The following is a 15,666-nucleotide window of genomic DNA, read 5'->3' on the forward strand; positions in this document are numbered from 1 at the left end:
GAATTGTTTACAGATTAAATCACGTATTTTCTAGATTTTATTTTAAAAGAAAATTGGCTGTTTAAAAAATAATCTTTTTATTGTTGTTTGGATTTTCCCTGCAAAGGTAAACCTCTAAAGTGTGCAGAACACTAGAAAGTGATCTGTAAAGAGCAATCCTGGACTATTAGCCAGATGGACTATGTGACACAATTGAGTGTTCATCATACAAAGCAAACATTTACGGAACTATCTGAGTTCTCTGTACTTAGAATAAGAAATAACTGCCATATTTCAGATATAGCTCTTTAGTAAATGCTGACTTTTTAATGAGGACCACTTTATATGATTCTGTACCAATGTAAGAGCTGTTTTTGTTTTCTTACTAATTTTGGGTGCATTTAAAGCAACACACATGTTGTGCTGAAATTCTGTCAAATAATAAAGTATGGTTAGTTTGTTTGTTTTTAATGGCAAATAAAAAAAAGCTTTAATTTCAAGTCTGAATCAAATAATAAACTGTTTATGATGATATTTCCAGGTTCTGCCCTGGTTCAGAATTATTTTTTTCAATTCAAACACTCACTAATCAGTTTATAATACATTTCTTGGCCAACAAAAGAGAAAGGGTCAGATTATTTTCTTTTTCTTTTCTTTTAAGTTTCCCATGTTGTAGACGTTGATGTTCTCCAAGATTTATTGGCATATGTGTCTTCAAAATTTGCCTACTTCAGAGATCTCCCACACAGACAACCGCAGAAGTTGGATCGCATACAGCACGTCCAGCTAGATCGACTTCAACCAGATACATTGGTGCATTCAGTACTAAAACTTGTCAGCATCACTATACTAACAGGTAAGTGTTAGAGCTTAAGTGACACAAGTTCATGATTATGTTGCAAGCCCAGATACCTTGCCAATATGCTAAAGGGTAGTTAAATCCTGCTCCACAAACCAGCATTTTTAAATGACAGTAAATTTTAGAGAATTTTTTTCAAACTTTTTAAAAATCAGCAGTTAAATTTTAGATGATGTTTGCTTTTTCCCACCCTATACCTCCATATTCTGCTCTGGTCACCCCAGAGTGACCAGGCTTTGCTTTCAGTCAGAACTGTGTTCCAGCACAAAAGATGATTGTTGTATCAATGAAAGTGTTTCTCCCCTCTGAATTCAATTCAGCATGAAATCCCCAACAGCTGATTGTTGGTGGAGGGGCAGAGGGGACCTGAAAACTGCTAGTTGACTGGGAAGGGGGTGTGACCCCAGGAACCCCTCAACGTCAACTGGTAGAAGGCACATCATACCATAACTCACATCAGGCCTGACACACTCATTGCCCGAACTCATTGTTGTCATAATCTATATCTTAAAGGTGTCATGTAAGGTATCATATGCAAATTGGTAACATGCTGGTCATTAATATTACTGCATGACATATGTACAGATGGTATATAAAGAATTATAGATGTATCCTGGAAACATTCTTATAAAGGAGTTTGGCAGGCAGTGTATAAGCCCAGCCTTTCATAGACAAAATAATGTTGTTTTGTCTGCTTGATTGTGTCTCCAATATAAATTGAGCAAGATGCGATCAGAAACAATGGAAGTACATTTGCGTAGAAGGTAAACAAAGCCATCAAACTAGCAAGTGGGTGAGATGACCACTTGATCATGATGGGGGATGGAGGGTGTACCCTCAGGAAGCCGTCCTGGCTCCTGAAACAGAGACAGTGGAATTATGGAAATTATAAGCAAAAACAGAGAGCCATTTTGTCATCATCACCAGAGAAACACAAGAGGCCAGAGCTCTTGAAATCTGAGAAAGGTGGATCTTTCAGCTAAGGGGGTTGAAGTCTCTGGAAATTGACTATAAGTGATAAACCTGCTTGGACAAGGATTGTAACTTGCTGAAGTTAGGTTTTAGTCACTAGAAAGCATGTTTTGTTTGTAACCTTTTAAATCTTTTTCACTTTTACTTGAAATCACTCAAACCTGAGTTCTTTGTTATGAAACTTATTCCTGTTTCATTACAAAACCATCTCAGTGCTGGTGTATTGAAGTGTAAGTCGTCTGGTAACCTAACAGGCTTTTCTGTGCTCTGTCTCTTTGGAGGCAGAGATCTTAATAACTTCTGTGAAAGTCTAGTGGACATTGCAGGAAGCTGTCTCCGGGGAACCTGGAAACTGGTGTTCACTAATTGTTACCTGCAAGGTAGTATTTGGACTGGCAGAGTCCCGAGGAGTTTGCTGGCAAGGCTGACTAGCTGGTGTGGCAGGGAGCTAACACATAACTTAGCAGCAGCAAAACTCACTCTTGCTGAGACAGAGCAGTAACACAGTGGCTCACAGTTCTGGGTGACCTGAGCAAGACATAACGGGGTCAAGTGTGAGCATGACTTGACAGACGGAGAGGGAAGCTGATAGCTTTTTGCCTAAAGCAGAGAAGATAGCCTTTGTTTTCTCTAAGTGGTCCTAGTCTGGGATCACTGGCATGAGCTGGTTCCTTCTTTCAGTGAAAGCAGTAGTAGTCTCCCTTTCACCTGTTTCTCCTACTTCCCCACACCGTTATCTGTAATTGTCAATATTGTCTTTATTCTCCTACAGATTGAACTTTCTAAAGGTGGAATTCTTCATGATGTATGCTTGCATATACTGTACATACATCTCAACAGTTCTATTTTGAACATAATTTGCTATTGGAGAACTATGTTAAGTATTTGTGAGAAACACTGAATGTAGGCGGGTTTAAAGCCCTAAACTATCCCAGAATACTGAAAGAACTGGCATATGAGATTGCTAGTCTCATAGCAAGGATTTTTAATAATTCTCTCTGTTGGGAGATAGCTATTCCTCAGTCATATGGTACTAACGTCATACCTATATTTAAGAAAGGGGGGGGGAAGTGATCCCAGCAATTACTACCTAGTTCAGACTAATAGAGCTGTATGCAAGGCTTTAGAACAAATTGTGAGGGGGAAGGATAATTAAATTAATTGAGGTAAATGGTAAAGGAGATAAACCCATGTTACATTATATCATAGGTAGATCATGCCAGAACTGTTCGTTCTTTCTTTGAGAAAATAACTGATTTTTTAGAAAAGGGAAATGCAGTAGATCTAATAATGTACTTGGACTTCCTTAAAGCTCTTGACACAGTACCGTATGAGAAATTATTAGTTAAATCAGAGAAGGTGGGAATTAGTACTGTACAAGAATTGTAGGATGGATAAGGAACTGGCTAAAGGGGAGAAGGCAATGGGCTGTGGTAAAAGGCGAACTATTGGATTGGAGGGAGATTACTAGTAGAGTTCCCCAAGGATCAGTCTAGGGCCCAGTCTTACTCAATATTTTATCAGTGATCTTGATATTAAAAAAAGGAGTGTACTAATGAAATTTACTGATGATACAAAGTTGGGAGCAGGGCCGGCTCTAGGCACCAGCAAAACAAGCTGGTGCTTGGGGCGGCACATTTTTAGGGGCGGCATGGCCGGCGCCAGAATGCCGCCCCTAAAATTGTGCCCCGGCCGCCCTAGCTCACCTCTGCTGCTGCTGCCGCTCGCGCGCCACGGCGCACGAAACAACTGATTCGCGCGCCGCTACTCGCCCTCCCTCCCAGGCTCTCAAACCTGGGAGGGAGGGGGAGATCCCGAGCGGCCGCGGCGTGGGCGCCGCTTCTCCCCCTCCCTCCCTCCTAGGCTTGAGAGCCTGGGGGGAGGAGGCAGGGCTGGGGATTTGGGGAAGGGGCGGAGTTGAGGCGGGGCCGGGGGTGGGGCAATTAAAAACCGGGGGGGGGGGGGCGGCCAAAATTGTTTTTGCTTTGGGCGGCAAAAATCCTAGAGCCGGCCCTGGTTGGGAGTGATCATCAATTCAGAGGCGGATCAGAATATTATACAGGAAGATCTGGATGACCTTGAAGACTGGAGTGACTGTAATGGGATGAAATTCAATAGTACAAAGTGCGGTGTCATGCAGTTAGGGTCTAATAATAAGAATTTCTGCTACAAGTGTGGGCTAATCATCTGGAAGTGATGGAGGAGGTGGGAGAATGGTGTGTATGGGTTGATTACAGAATGACTGAGCCACCAATGTGGTGCAGCTTCAAAAACAGTAAATGTGGACCTAGGATGTATCAGGCAAGGTATTTCTAGTAGAGAGAGAGAGAAATATTTATAAAAAAATTGTATAAGGCACTGGTAAGACCTCATTTTGAATACTCTGTACAATTCTGGTTGTCCATGTTCAAGAAAAATGAATTCAGACTTGAATAGTGCTGAGAAGAGCTATTAGGATGATTAGGGGAATGGAAGGCCTATCTTATGAGAGGATACTAGATGAGTTTGGCTTGTTCAGCCTATCAAAAAGGAGGGGAGTAAACAGCAGGGAGGGAGGGTGAGGATCTATTTAAGCAAAAGGACAGTGTTGGCACAAGAACAAATAGGTATAAACTGGCTATGAACAAATTCAGTCTGGAAATTAGAAGGAGAACTATCAGGAGAGAGGTTCTGGAAGAGCCTCCCATAGGAGTTGTGGGGAAAGCAACTTAGTTTTGAGAGAGCTGGACAAATTTCTGAGTGTGATTTTATGTCTAGTTTGTTTTCTGATGGTTGGGTGCAGTGACAGCCCTGGAGCTCACTTCCAGTTTGTCTTATGTTCCTAAAAGCCCGTGCTTCAGGGCTTTAGCCAGCCACCTGCAGGGATTCTCCTGCCCCCTTCCTCCAGTATATTTTGTTTTGTTTTGTTCTCTTTCATCTGAAGTATTAGAGATGGCAATGGGCCACTGGAATAGGTGGGACCAGTGTTCTGATATGTAACCAGACATTCTCACCCTTACGTGCTTCAGTGCCCGGTTTCTGCGCAGATGCTCAGCATCTAACTGATTGCCGTATAAGGGGTTGGGAAGAAATTTTCCCCCCCAGGTCAGATTGACAGTGACGTTGAGGGTTTCTGGCCTTCCTCTGCACTGTGTGTGTGTGAGGGGGGTGTCACTTGCCAGGATTATCTGGATATACACCTCTACCCGGATATAACACGACCCGACATAACACAAATTTGAATATAACGCGGTAAAGCAGCGCTCCGGGGGGCGGGGCGGGGCACTCCAGCAGATCAAAGCAAGTTCGATATAACGCGGTTTCACCTATAATGCGGTAAGATTTTTTTGGCTCCCTAGGACAGAGTTCTATCTGGGTAAGAGGTGTATTTCACTTAATCAGTGCACTGCCATTACAGTGGCCTCGGGCATTGGTGCTCCTTGGTCCTTCCTATTCGCTCCCTGTGGCACGTAATAGTTTAGTCTTCTGTGGACTGTAATATTTTGGTCATTGGGTTTAATGTGTGGGTACTGGTTGGTGTTGATGACCTGTGGTATACAGCAGGCCAGGCTAGATGATCTGGTGATCCCTTCTGCCCTAAAACTCTAGGACTCTAAGTGACTTCAAAAATGAATAGGTGAATAGGGCTCTTATAATTAATACATTCAAGATTTACCAGTTATCCCTTTCAGTCTGTTTGTACACACAGCAATAATTCCTGTTTTGAGTGAAAAGTAGTAGAAAAATGTTTCTCTTTGAGAAAGCAGCTTAACTATTACAGCATTTTTTTCCTAACTTTGACTTAGAGCTTGATCCTGAGACATGCTGAATGCCCTCTTATCCCATTGATGTCAATCCGAGGGTGCTCAGTGCCTATCAAGTCATTGCCATAAATGTTTGGGGCAAGATTTTAAAAAGTCTTAGTACTCAGCACCTACCATTAAAGCACCTAAATAGTGGCTCTATTTTCAAAAGTGCATCTCACCTGTTGTTCTCAATGGAGGTCTCCTATTTCTCTGACTCACAAAGTGCTTGAGCCAGTTGACTTCTTGACAAACTCCTATACACTGTGCTGCACAGGAACAGACTCCCCGCATTCCAGGTCGCAACACCATTTGGCCCGGCCACCCCTCCATCCAGCAGCTGGATGGAAGGGTGGCTGGGCCAAATTTGAGTGGTGTTGTGACCCTGAGCACCATGTCACAATGCCACTCACTGAAATTTGGCCTGGTTGCAACTCCATCTGTACAGAGTTGGGTCCAATTTCAGTGCCATTGTGACCAAAAAGCTGAAGCAATGCTCTGGCAGCAGCTGTACTGATATAGTATGGGACCACTGCTTAAAAGTGGTCAGGCCGTTCCCCCCACCCTCCATGGCTCTGTGACTTACGGAACTTGAGCAAGTGCAAAAAATGTGGGAGTGGGGGAAAACATCTGCTGCCCACTCCTCCCTAATTGGTGCTGTGGGTTCACAGGTATTTTCATGTACATTTTAAATAAGTTTTTCTGTAAAATCACAGTGATATAATTTAAAACCTTTTCAGAGTCTGTATACAGTTACAAAGGAGAAAAGCAAAGAAAAATTATTCTAACCGTGGAACAGATCAGAGATCAGCACTTTCTGATGGTATTATGGGGAGCAGGGGCAGCCTGGTGTCCTCAACTTCAAAGGAAAAAGGGTAAGTATAAATAAACTCTTTGTATGTATTATCCAGGTCAATGATTAATATGTGTAATCTGCAGTCATAGTAAAGGTCAAGAGAAGAGTGAGAAAGGGTAGCATGAGAATATGTTTTGCATGATGCTGTTAATTGTGTTAAAACATTCATTTAGTAAATATTTTTATTCAATGGGTAAATGTCCCTCGGTCCTATTGTGACAATGTACTTGAGGTTTTTAGAAGTTTTAACAATTCCCACCATTCTGCACTACCTTTTTTTATGCAAGTTGGCTCAGAAACGTCAGCTTGCTTCATCCACTTTTTCTGGAACACCAGTGAGAGTTTTAAATTGCTGTTTAAGGGTTTAGCAGTGATTTCATAATGCTTTATCTATATTTTCATATATCAGAATCTCACAGGGCTTTACAGATGTTAGTCTAGCTTTGACTTAGAGGTTGATCCTGAGAAATGCTGAATGCCTTCTTATCCCATTGATATCAATCCGAGGATGCTCAGTGCTTATCAAGATTATTGCCATAAATGTTTGGGGCAAGATTTTAAAAAGACATCACTTCAGTGAGGTGCAATATTATATGCATTTTTACAAATGGGGAAACTGAAATACATAAAGGTTAAGAAACTTGCCCAAGTCACATAGTGAATCTGTAGTCGAGCTGGAAATAGATCCTGGAAATTCTGACTACTGCTTCTCCTGCTCTAACCTCTAGAGCACATGCTCTTTCAAAACTCAAGTAGCTGCAGGTAGAACTAAAGCAATAAGACACAAAAAATAATAATGGGAAGAGAGTAGACTACCAGCAGAAGTTGAGCATTAAGCTGATGAAACCTTCATGACCTTATTTTTTGGTATGTTGTAATAAGAAGGGAATAGGACATGTGAATATTGTCCAAGAGAAATAAGGAACTTATGGGAGATTAACATGAGATGAAATCCTGGACCCATTGGAGGCAACGGCAAAACTCCCGTAAGTTCCTTATTAGAACTGAGAAAGGTGAAGTATTAATTGGTAAATAGTATGGGAGATCACTGAAAAGTTTCTTGACACTACAGTATGTGCTGCAGCAAGTTAAATAGTTACAATGGATAATCAAGCCATAAGATACTATACTATAATAAAGACTTTGTTGTTTGGTTCCTTCAGTGGACAATAACAGGAAATTTTAATAACATATAACCATGTATAGGATTATTATAATTGTTTTAACTGTGCCAGAGAGCTTGTAATTTATTCTCCAGTTAGTGTTCTATGAATCTAGCAATTCACATATTTTAATCATTAAAAGACTATATCTAAAATGCAAGATAAAAGACTGATTTCTCAACTGTCCAAATACCCATCAGTGATAGACAAGCCATGAACGTTTGATCCCAGCAAGACAGCCAAGAAAAGTCCACGTCATGCCAAACAAGTGTATAGGTCACAACAACTAATTGGCATGATTGGGTCACAGGAAGACACCACATGATGGTCATTCTTGCTAGGAGACAAAAACAGCTAGGCATGTGATGCCCATGTGTACTAGAAGGTTAAACTTTACATAGTAGTCTTGATAAGTAGGGATGAGGAATTGCAGTTTTTTTATACTTCCCTAGAAAGACAGAAGGATATTTAGTGATATTAATAACTCTATCTTGAAACATCAAAGCAAATTCTTTTAACAAAGAGGTACAGTTATTTTCACCTCTCACTGACGTTGTAAAGAAAACACTCATACTCTGCCACTAAAAACTGTGCCAGTTCTATAGACTTTCTTTGTAATAGCATCAGGTAGTACAGACTCTATTATCTATATTACTCTGATCTGGCTGAGGTTACCAAACATGATGGCTTGAATAATGAAATACTTTTCTGTAGGCCAACAGCCTTTGGAGAGCAGAACAGGCCTAGTAACATGGGGTGAAATCCTGGACCCATTGAAGGCAATGGCTAATTCCCATTAAGGACAGGATTTCACCCATGAAGATTTTACAACTAAAAATGTATTCCTTGTGTTCCTAAAAAATGAATTTGCGGCACACACTAGATAAGGTTGTGTCAAAATATTGCAGTCCTGACTAATGTATGTAAGCACCTCATCCTGACTAAGTAGAAATATGCAGTTTATGTCAAAATCGTAGCACAAGTAGAGAATTTACTGCTGATACAAATTAAGCTTTTGTGAAGCCAAAGAAATAAATGTAACATTTAAAAAAAAAAAAAAAAAAAAGGGCAGTAGTCTCTGCTATCAAGTTAAATGAATGTCTTCCATGCTTTAAAGAAGGACATGAAAATTAACATCTGAGAGCAGTAGTTATTACAACAATTATTTTTATACTGCCCTGGAAAGAATACAGCAAGAGCTACTAGGATGATTCCAGCATTTAGGAAAAGTAAAGGTCTCTCTATTAGAGAAAAGCCAATGTGGGTTAACTGAAGCAACAGAGAAAATTATTATGAAAGAATTTGGAAAAGTGAAAAAGATTAATGCTCACACTAGTGAGGAGTATTAAAAACCATAGAAAACAATCTAAAAATTGAGAATACCGACAGAATTGTTTTTCCCCAAAGAGTAGTAGCACTGGGGACTGTACAAATTGCCAGATAAGGTCATAAAAGCAAATAGATTAAAAGATATTATAAGAGCTAGATAGACTAGGCTAGATAGACAGTGACCAAGCACACAGCGAATGGTGAAATGAGCATGGCGGATCTGATCGAAAGCCCATGGAAGTCTGTGGAAAGTCTCTCATTAACTTTAATGGGCTTACAATCTTCTGTGCTTGTTGAGCCAATTTCAGGCATCTTTTTTATCAATTCCTTTTTTTTGGGGGGTGGCGGGGGAGTGTATTTTCTCAACCATAGTAAGGTGATTTAAAAAAATCAATTTAACATATGAAAATTGCTTTCTCTAGAAACAGCTTTTCAGATGATTGACTGAAAAGAAATTAAATTATATGGCAGTCATGTTAAGGATCCACGTGATATTTTTCAATACACCTAAAATACAATTCTGCATAATTGTGGAATCTGAATTAACCTGCTCTAACCCAATGTACATAGTGACAAGACAGGACTTTCTTCAGCTTGATCCAGAAGAAGAGTGAAAAGGCAAACAAAAAGTGGCTTGCTTCAGCCAGAGGAATGCAGTCTGTAGCATTACTTCTGGGCAGTATAGTTTGTCTAAGGCCTTGCCTACACTATAGGGGAAATTTGATCTAAGCTACGCAATTTGAGTTACATGAATAGCATAACTCTAATCGATGTAACTTAGACCTGCTTACCACGGGATCCACACTGTGCGATGTCATCATGTGATTGTGTTTCAAGAATATGCACAGGCATGTGGTTTATTGCCCCCTGAAGCAGAGAGTGTAGTATTTCTGTATTTTAATGCCTTCATCATTTGCTGCGTGTGATCTGTAATGGTGCAAGTCAGTAAAATGAAATGTCCTGAACAAAGTACAGAGTTTTGGGAGGATGGATCAGTGTTTGGACAATGGCAAAATGACTTTTATCAGTGATCTCCGCTATAATTCTTATACTAATATAATTTCCTTCTTCAAGTTCCAGGATTCAATTCCATAACCGCATGCCAATAAACTAATTCTGGACAACAGTTGGGTTTAGTAGTGTGTTTTGACAGTTTGGGCCCTTTTTACAAGTCATAAAGGGAGAAAAAAATCCACCTCTGAACAGTTGCTTTATTGTAAGTTTAAGGATTACTGTTTCATTGTTAGAGCTAAATTCATCACACCAAACCCCGTTCCCTACCCCCACAATTGATTTCTTCATGGCTGTTCTACTCTCCCAGAATGCACTGAGCTTCTTTCAATAGGAGTTCTAGGCACAAAGAGAAGCCAGAATAGCTTTGAAGAGACCCATTTTGTGGACTGGAGAGGAGAATTTAGCTTAGTGTTTTTAAGTCATCTTTCTCGTAATTAACCCTTTCAGCATTTAGCACATTTTCCCCTTTGTTTTCCCAAACACAGATAGGAGCTTTTTATAACGAACCAAAATATAAAAAAAATGTTTAGTTATTTTATAGGTAACTCCTAAGGAATAGTAGTGTTGCAGGCACAGAATGCCCGAGGCAAAGCAACAGCGAAGGTTCGTGGCCCGGTGTGCTTCGCGCCAATAAACACACCAGGTGGAGAAGCAAACAAAGTTTATTTGAGATCTCAAAGCGGTGCTAGGAGACAGGCACGTCTCAAATCCAGCACACTAGCAGAAAAAAACTTTCTTCCTTTATACCTTTTGCAGTCAAGCCTCATCCCCCCCCTTCCCCCGCTACCCCTCCCTTTCTCCCCCCCATTCCTCTCTCTACCCCTCCCGTCCCTGGTAACAATTACTAAGCAAATAGCAATTACATTTAAGCAGTTAGTTTATGTTGGCAGCTATAGGTTCAGCTCGTTAGTAACACTTCTTGAACTACTATCTTGTCCCGTTCCTTTGATTTATTATCTTTTCTTCGGCCAGAGGTATGCAGGCCTCATTATTACCGCTTGGTACTGCAAAGGGGGGTTTACCACTGATATCAGGCTGCTTACACATTTTACTTGCACCTGGCTTTTGAGGTCGATTAGAGTTTAAACATGGAAGGAGTTTGGTTCAGGCCTAGTGCAGGAAGGCTTCATTGACACTTGTGATTTTCCACCCTCCTGAGTTACCTAGGGTGATGGTGATGCCTGGTGACGTCAACAATCCCTCCTTTGAGAATACTCAACAAGCTTTTGGCTGAGTTTTCTCATATTCTGTGGACAAGATATGATTGAGTGCTATGAAGCTGGGGTTCTCAATGAGAGGGTATGCCGGGACTTCTGGGGAACAGGTGGCACAAAGCTTACGGAGGAGCATCTTAAAACAGGCAATCAGGAGGAGGGTGACCAAGCACAGTACCACACCCGTGAGGAGGAGACGCACAAGGCTATTTCCCAATCCTCCTAGGTTGGGCAGCCAACTCCAAAGGGAATCGAAGCCTGTGGGTTCCCTTTCCTGGGCCTTCCACTGCTCAAAAGCCTGTTCGGCTGACAGGACGTGCTTGTTAATGTCCTGTGAGTTTTCCGGAACATAAGTACAACATTCACTTCCAATAAGGGCACACACCCCGCCCTGGGAGGCTAAAACATAATCTAAGGCCTGTCTATTTTGCAGGGACAGCAACCGGAGCTGGTAAAGCTCTGAGTTAAGGCTTTTCTCTATGGCCAAGGTTTCATTGGCGAACTTGGTGAGAAACACAGAGAGCCTGCGATAAAATTGGGTTAGCCGTCCTACCCCATAGGATGGGAGGAGGATCATACCCAACCTGTCTCCTTCTGTAATGGGCGCTGGGGTGGCATACAAAGATCTACGCTGTCTGGGGCGGCCAGGGGGCAGTTTAGGGAGAACACGAAGGGGAGGGGCAAGATAGCCTACATAGCAGCTTCCATACCACCGATGCGGTAGCCACTTATAGGCAGAAATTCCGCAAATATAAAAGGAGTGGCCATTTCCTACCAAGCCATTATAACCGCGGCGCCATCTATTTGTTTCTTTGTCATTAAATGTTGCTAGCCGGGCGGTAGAGTCGGATTTGCCATTAACATAGACAGGGACAGAAGCATCACTGTCAGGGGATACATAATACTGACAGGTGCTATTCCCAGCGGACCAGGTGTGATTGCTGGACTTAAACTGTCGATAGCACACCAACCCGGGGGCCACTGACCGCAGCCTAATAGGGGAAGGGATCTGCGTTGAGTTGGCCCGCGGCTCCCAAGGGTTGTCCCTATGGCAAAGAGTACCACTGTGGCAGACCCTGGACCTGAACTCATGCTGAGCAGGTGACCCTAGGGCCTGACAATTACAATTCCCCAAATACCCACAAAATAACGATTACCAATAGCAGGCAGACTAAAAGCAAAAGGGACCAGGCCACCAGGATAGGCCGGCCCTGTGAAAACAAACGCAACCAACGCTCAGAGTTCTTGCGGGGAGTGCGCTGTGACTGTCCAAAGAGATCACAGGGCATTCCCAGCAGGCCTTATTGTCTTTTGAATAACAGCTTAAGTCCCAGGTCGTCGCTGGCAGTCTTCTCTGCAGGCTGGACGGTCCACCGTTCAGGAGCAGGCACTGCTTTCAGGCGAGAGTGATGAATCCAGTTCTTGTGTCCTTCGACCTTTGCTGCTGTGTGGGAGACCAGCAGGACGGTGTGGGGTCCCTTCCACTTCTCTTGGAGAGGCTCGTCCTTCCAGGTCCGAACGAGTACGGAGTCACCTGGCTGCAAGGAGTGGATCGGGGCATCCAGCGGGAGAGGCTGCAAATCTTTGGTGTACCTGTGGAGAGAACAAAGAACAGCAGACAGAGAGCACATGTACTGAGATAAGAAACCACAGCCTACGTCCCACTCCCCTGCCAGAACCGGTGTACCGTTCATAGGCCATGCCCTTCCAAACATAATCTCGAAGGGACTGAGCCCTAACCTGCCCTTTGGGAGAGCGCGAATGCGGAGCAAAACAAGGGGTAGAGCATCAGGCCACTTAAGGGAAGCCTCTTGGCAGACCTTTGAGAGGTGCCGCTTAAGTGTCTGATTTGTGCGTTCCACTACCCCACTGGCCTGCGGTCGCCATGGAGTGTGGAGCTTCCAGGGGATTTGCAGGGCATCCGATATCTTCTGAACAACTTGGGATGTGAAGTGTGTTCCATTATCAGATTCCATCCACTGGGGGAGGCCGAAGCGAGGAATGATTTCCTTGACAAACTTAAGAGCCACTGTTTTGGCAGTGTTGTTGTGACATGGGAAGGCTTCAGGCCATCCGCTGAATCGATCCACTAAAACAAGAAGGTATCTGAATCCTTGGGTCCGGGGGAACTCAGTAAAATCTATTTGCCAAACTAGTCCTGGGCCTAGGGTAGGTTCCAGAGTGGCTGGTGGCACTGACACTCCTGGTCGAGGGTTGTTCTTTTGGCAGACTAGACATTCAGCCTGCACCTGGGAGGCCAGAGGCCTAAGTCCAGAGGTTAGAAAGTATTTATTCATAAGCTGGGAAAGAGCCTCTCTTCCCGCGTGGGTAGACTGATGTAGTTTCTGTAGTACCGGCCGTATTAGATTCCTTGGTAGGAGGATTTTTCCTTCCGTGGAGTGGAGCCATCCCTCCTTTTCCTGGAGCCTAAGTGTGTTGGCTAGGTTCCTTTCTTTGTGAGAGTACTGAGGGGTCGGGAGCTCCCCCACTGATGGGATGAGGGCATGCATATGGGCATTTTCAGCTTCCTGTGGTTCCAGGGCAGCAGCTCGCTTGGCCTCTCTGTCCGCCCTGGCATTACCCTTAGCCACATCTTGATCTTCTCTTTGATGAGTCTTGCAGTGCATCACTGCTACTTCTGTGGGGAGCTGTACCGCTTCTAAAAGCCGGAGAATTTGAGGCCCATGTTTAACCGGAGAACCTTGGGCTGTTAACATTCCTCTTTCCTTCCACAGACCGGCATGAGCGTGTAGTATTCCAAAGGCATATCTGGACTCAGTAAAAATGTTCACTCTTTTTCCTTTTGACAGTTCAAGTGCACGGGCTAAGGCTACCAATTCAGCCAGCTGAGCTGATGTCCCAGCAGGTAAACCCTCTGCTTCCACAGTCTCATGGAGAGATACAATAGCATAGCCTGCCCTCCTCTGTCCGTCTACAACTGTACTGCTGCCGTCAGTGTACCACTCATCATCAGCATTAGGGAGGGGCTGATCTTTTAAGTCTGGGCGGCTGGAGTATTGGACATCTATGATTTCCAGACAGTCATGTTCCTGCTTTTCTGTCTCCGGTAACAGGGTGGCTGGGTTAAGGGAGGGACAGGTCTGTAGGGTAACTTCAGGATTTTCTAACAGTTTTGCTTGATACCGAGCAACCTGTGCCTGTGTAAGCCAGAGACCACCCTTAGTATCCAGCAGGGCTTGAACCATATGGGGAGTATACACTTGCACAATTCCCCCCAGTGTCAATTTCTCAGCTTCCCCAAGCACTAGTGCAGTTGCTGCGACCGCCCTCAAACAGGCTGGCCATCCCTTTGAAACTTGATCCAGTTGTTTAGAAAAGTATGCCACAGGACGCTTCCAGGCACCTAATAGCTGGGTAAGCATTCCCAAAGCTACCCCTTTTTGTTTATGCACATACAGTTGGAACGGCTTAGATATATCGGGCAAGCCGAGGGCTGGAGCTTCCATTAGCTTCCTTTTCAAGATCTTAAATGCCCTGTCCGCTTCTGGGGACCAGTGAAAGGGGTCTTGATCCGCTCCCTTAACACATTCATACAGAGGTTTAGCCCACAGTCCAAACTCTGGAATCCATATTCTGCAAAAGCCTGCCATGCCCAGAAACGCCCTAAGTTGTTTACGATTGCTTGGAATAGGAATTTGACAGATAGCTTCCTTTCTTTCACTTGAAAGCTGACGTTCCCCCTGCCTGATGTGAAATCCCAGATATTGAACCTCTGTAAGAGCAATTTGGGCTTTGTTTTGAGATACCCTGTATCCTCGCAATCCAATAAAGTTTAGGAGACTCACAGTAGCTCTGAGACAAGGGATTAGACCCACAGCAGCAATTAGCAAGTCATCTACATATTGCAGCAGGAGGGCTCTGGCCAAAGCCTGTAGTTGCTTGGGCACATTCAAGCCCCCCTTTCTCTTGGTTGTCAGCAAAGTCTTGGCTTACCTTGGACTGAGGCCAGCTGTATTTTCCTCTCAGTTAACTCATTCTATGCTTTTTCCTCTTCTCCCTTTCTCAGCTTCTTCTAACTTCCAAAGGAACCTTCCACTCTTCACTCATACACCTTTCCTCCAACCATTATCACATACACATTGCCATCATACACCTTTCCAGTAACATAACTTCTGTACAGAGCTTTGAAGCAACAATCCAGGACGAGCACACTCACTTCTGAGGAATCCCTCTGTACAACCTCTGGTATCCAATAGCTTTCCCTTTTAAACCTTAAATGCCTTCTCTGTGCCTTCTCCTTAGCCTTGGCTATAACCTGAATCCACTCCACTTCAGACAACAGGGTTCTCATAAGTATATTACAGTCATCCCAGTCAGACTTATGACTAGCTAGACAACCTTCAAAGATAGAAATGAACTTGCTTGGGTTCGTAGAGAATTCCCCTGCCTGTGCCTTAAAAGCTGCCAGGTCCACTGGGCTAAAGGGCACGTGAGTGTAAACCTGCATTGTAGTGGCTTGGCGATGTTCTGATCCAGG

At 43.4% G+C, this 15,666-nt stretch overlaps 1 protein-coding gene across 1 annotated transcript in view; it reads left to right on the forward strand.

The window, feature by feature from the left end:
* Positions 1–15,666, forward strand: part of SHLD2 (shieldin complex subunit 2) — a 75,055-nt gene that overhangs the window by 44,024 nt on the left and 15,365 nt on the right. Inside the window, exons 5-6 of the mRNA XM_065407681.1 lie at positions 641–835; positions 6,333–6,467. Of these exons, the coding sequence (XP_065263753.1) occupies positions 641–835; positions 6,333–6,467 (330 nt within the window). The remainder of the gene's footprint in view (positions 1–640; positions 836–6,332; positions 6,468–15,666) is intronic.

This window comes from Emys orbicularis, chromosome 7, assembly GCF_028017835.1.
Source record: "Emys orbicularis isolate rEmyOrb1 chromosome 7, rEmyOrb1.hap1, whole genome shotgun sequence".
NCBI classification, from domain to species: Eukaryota; Metazoa; Chordata; order Testudines; family Emydidae; genus Emys; species Emys orbicularis.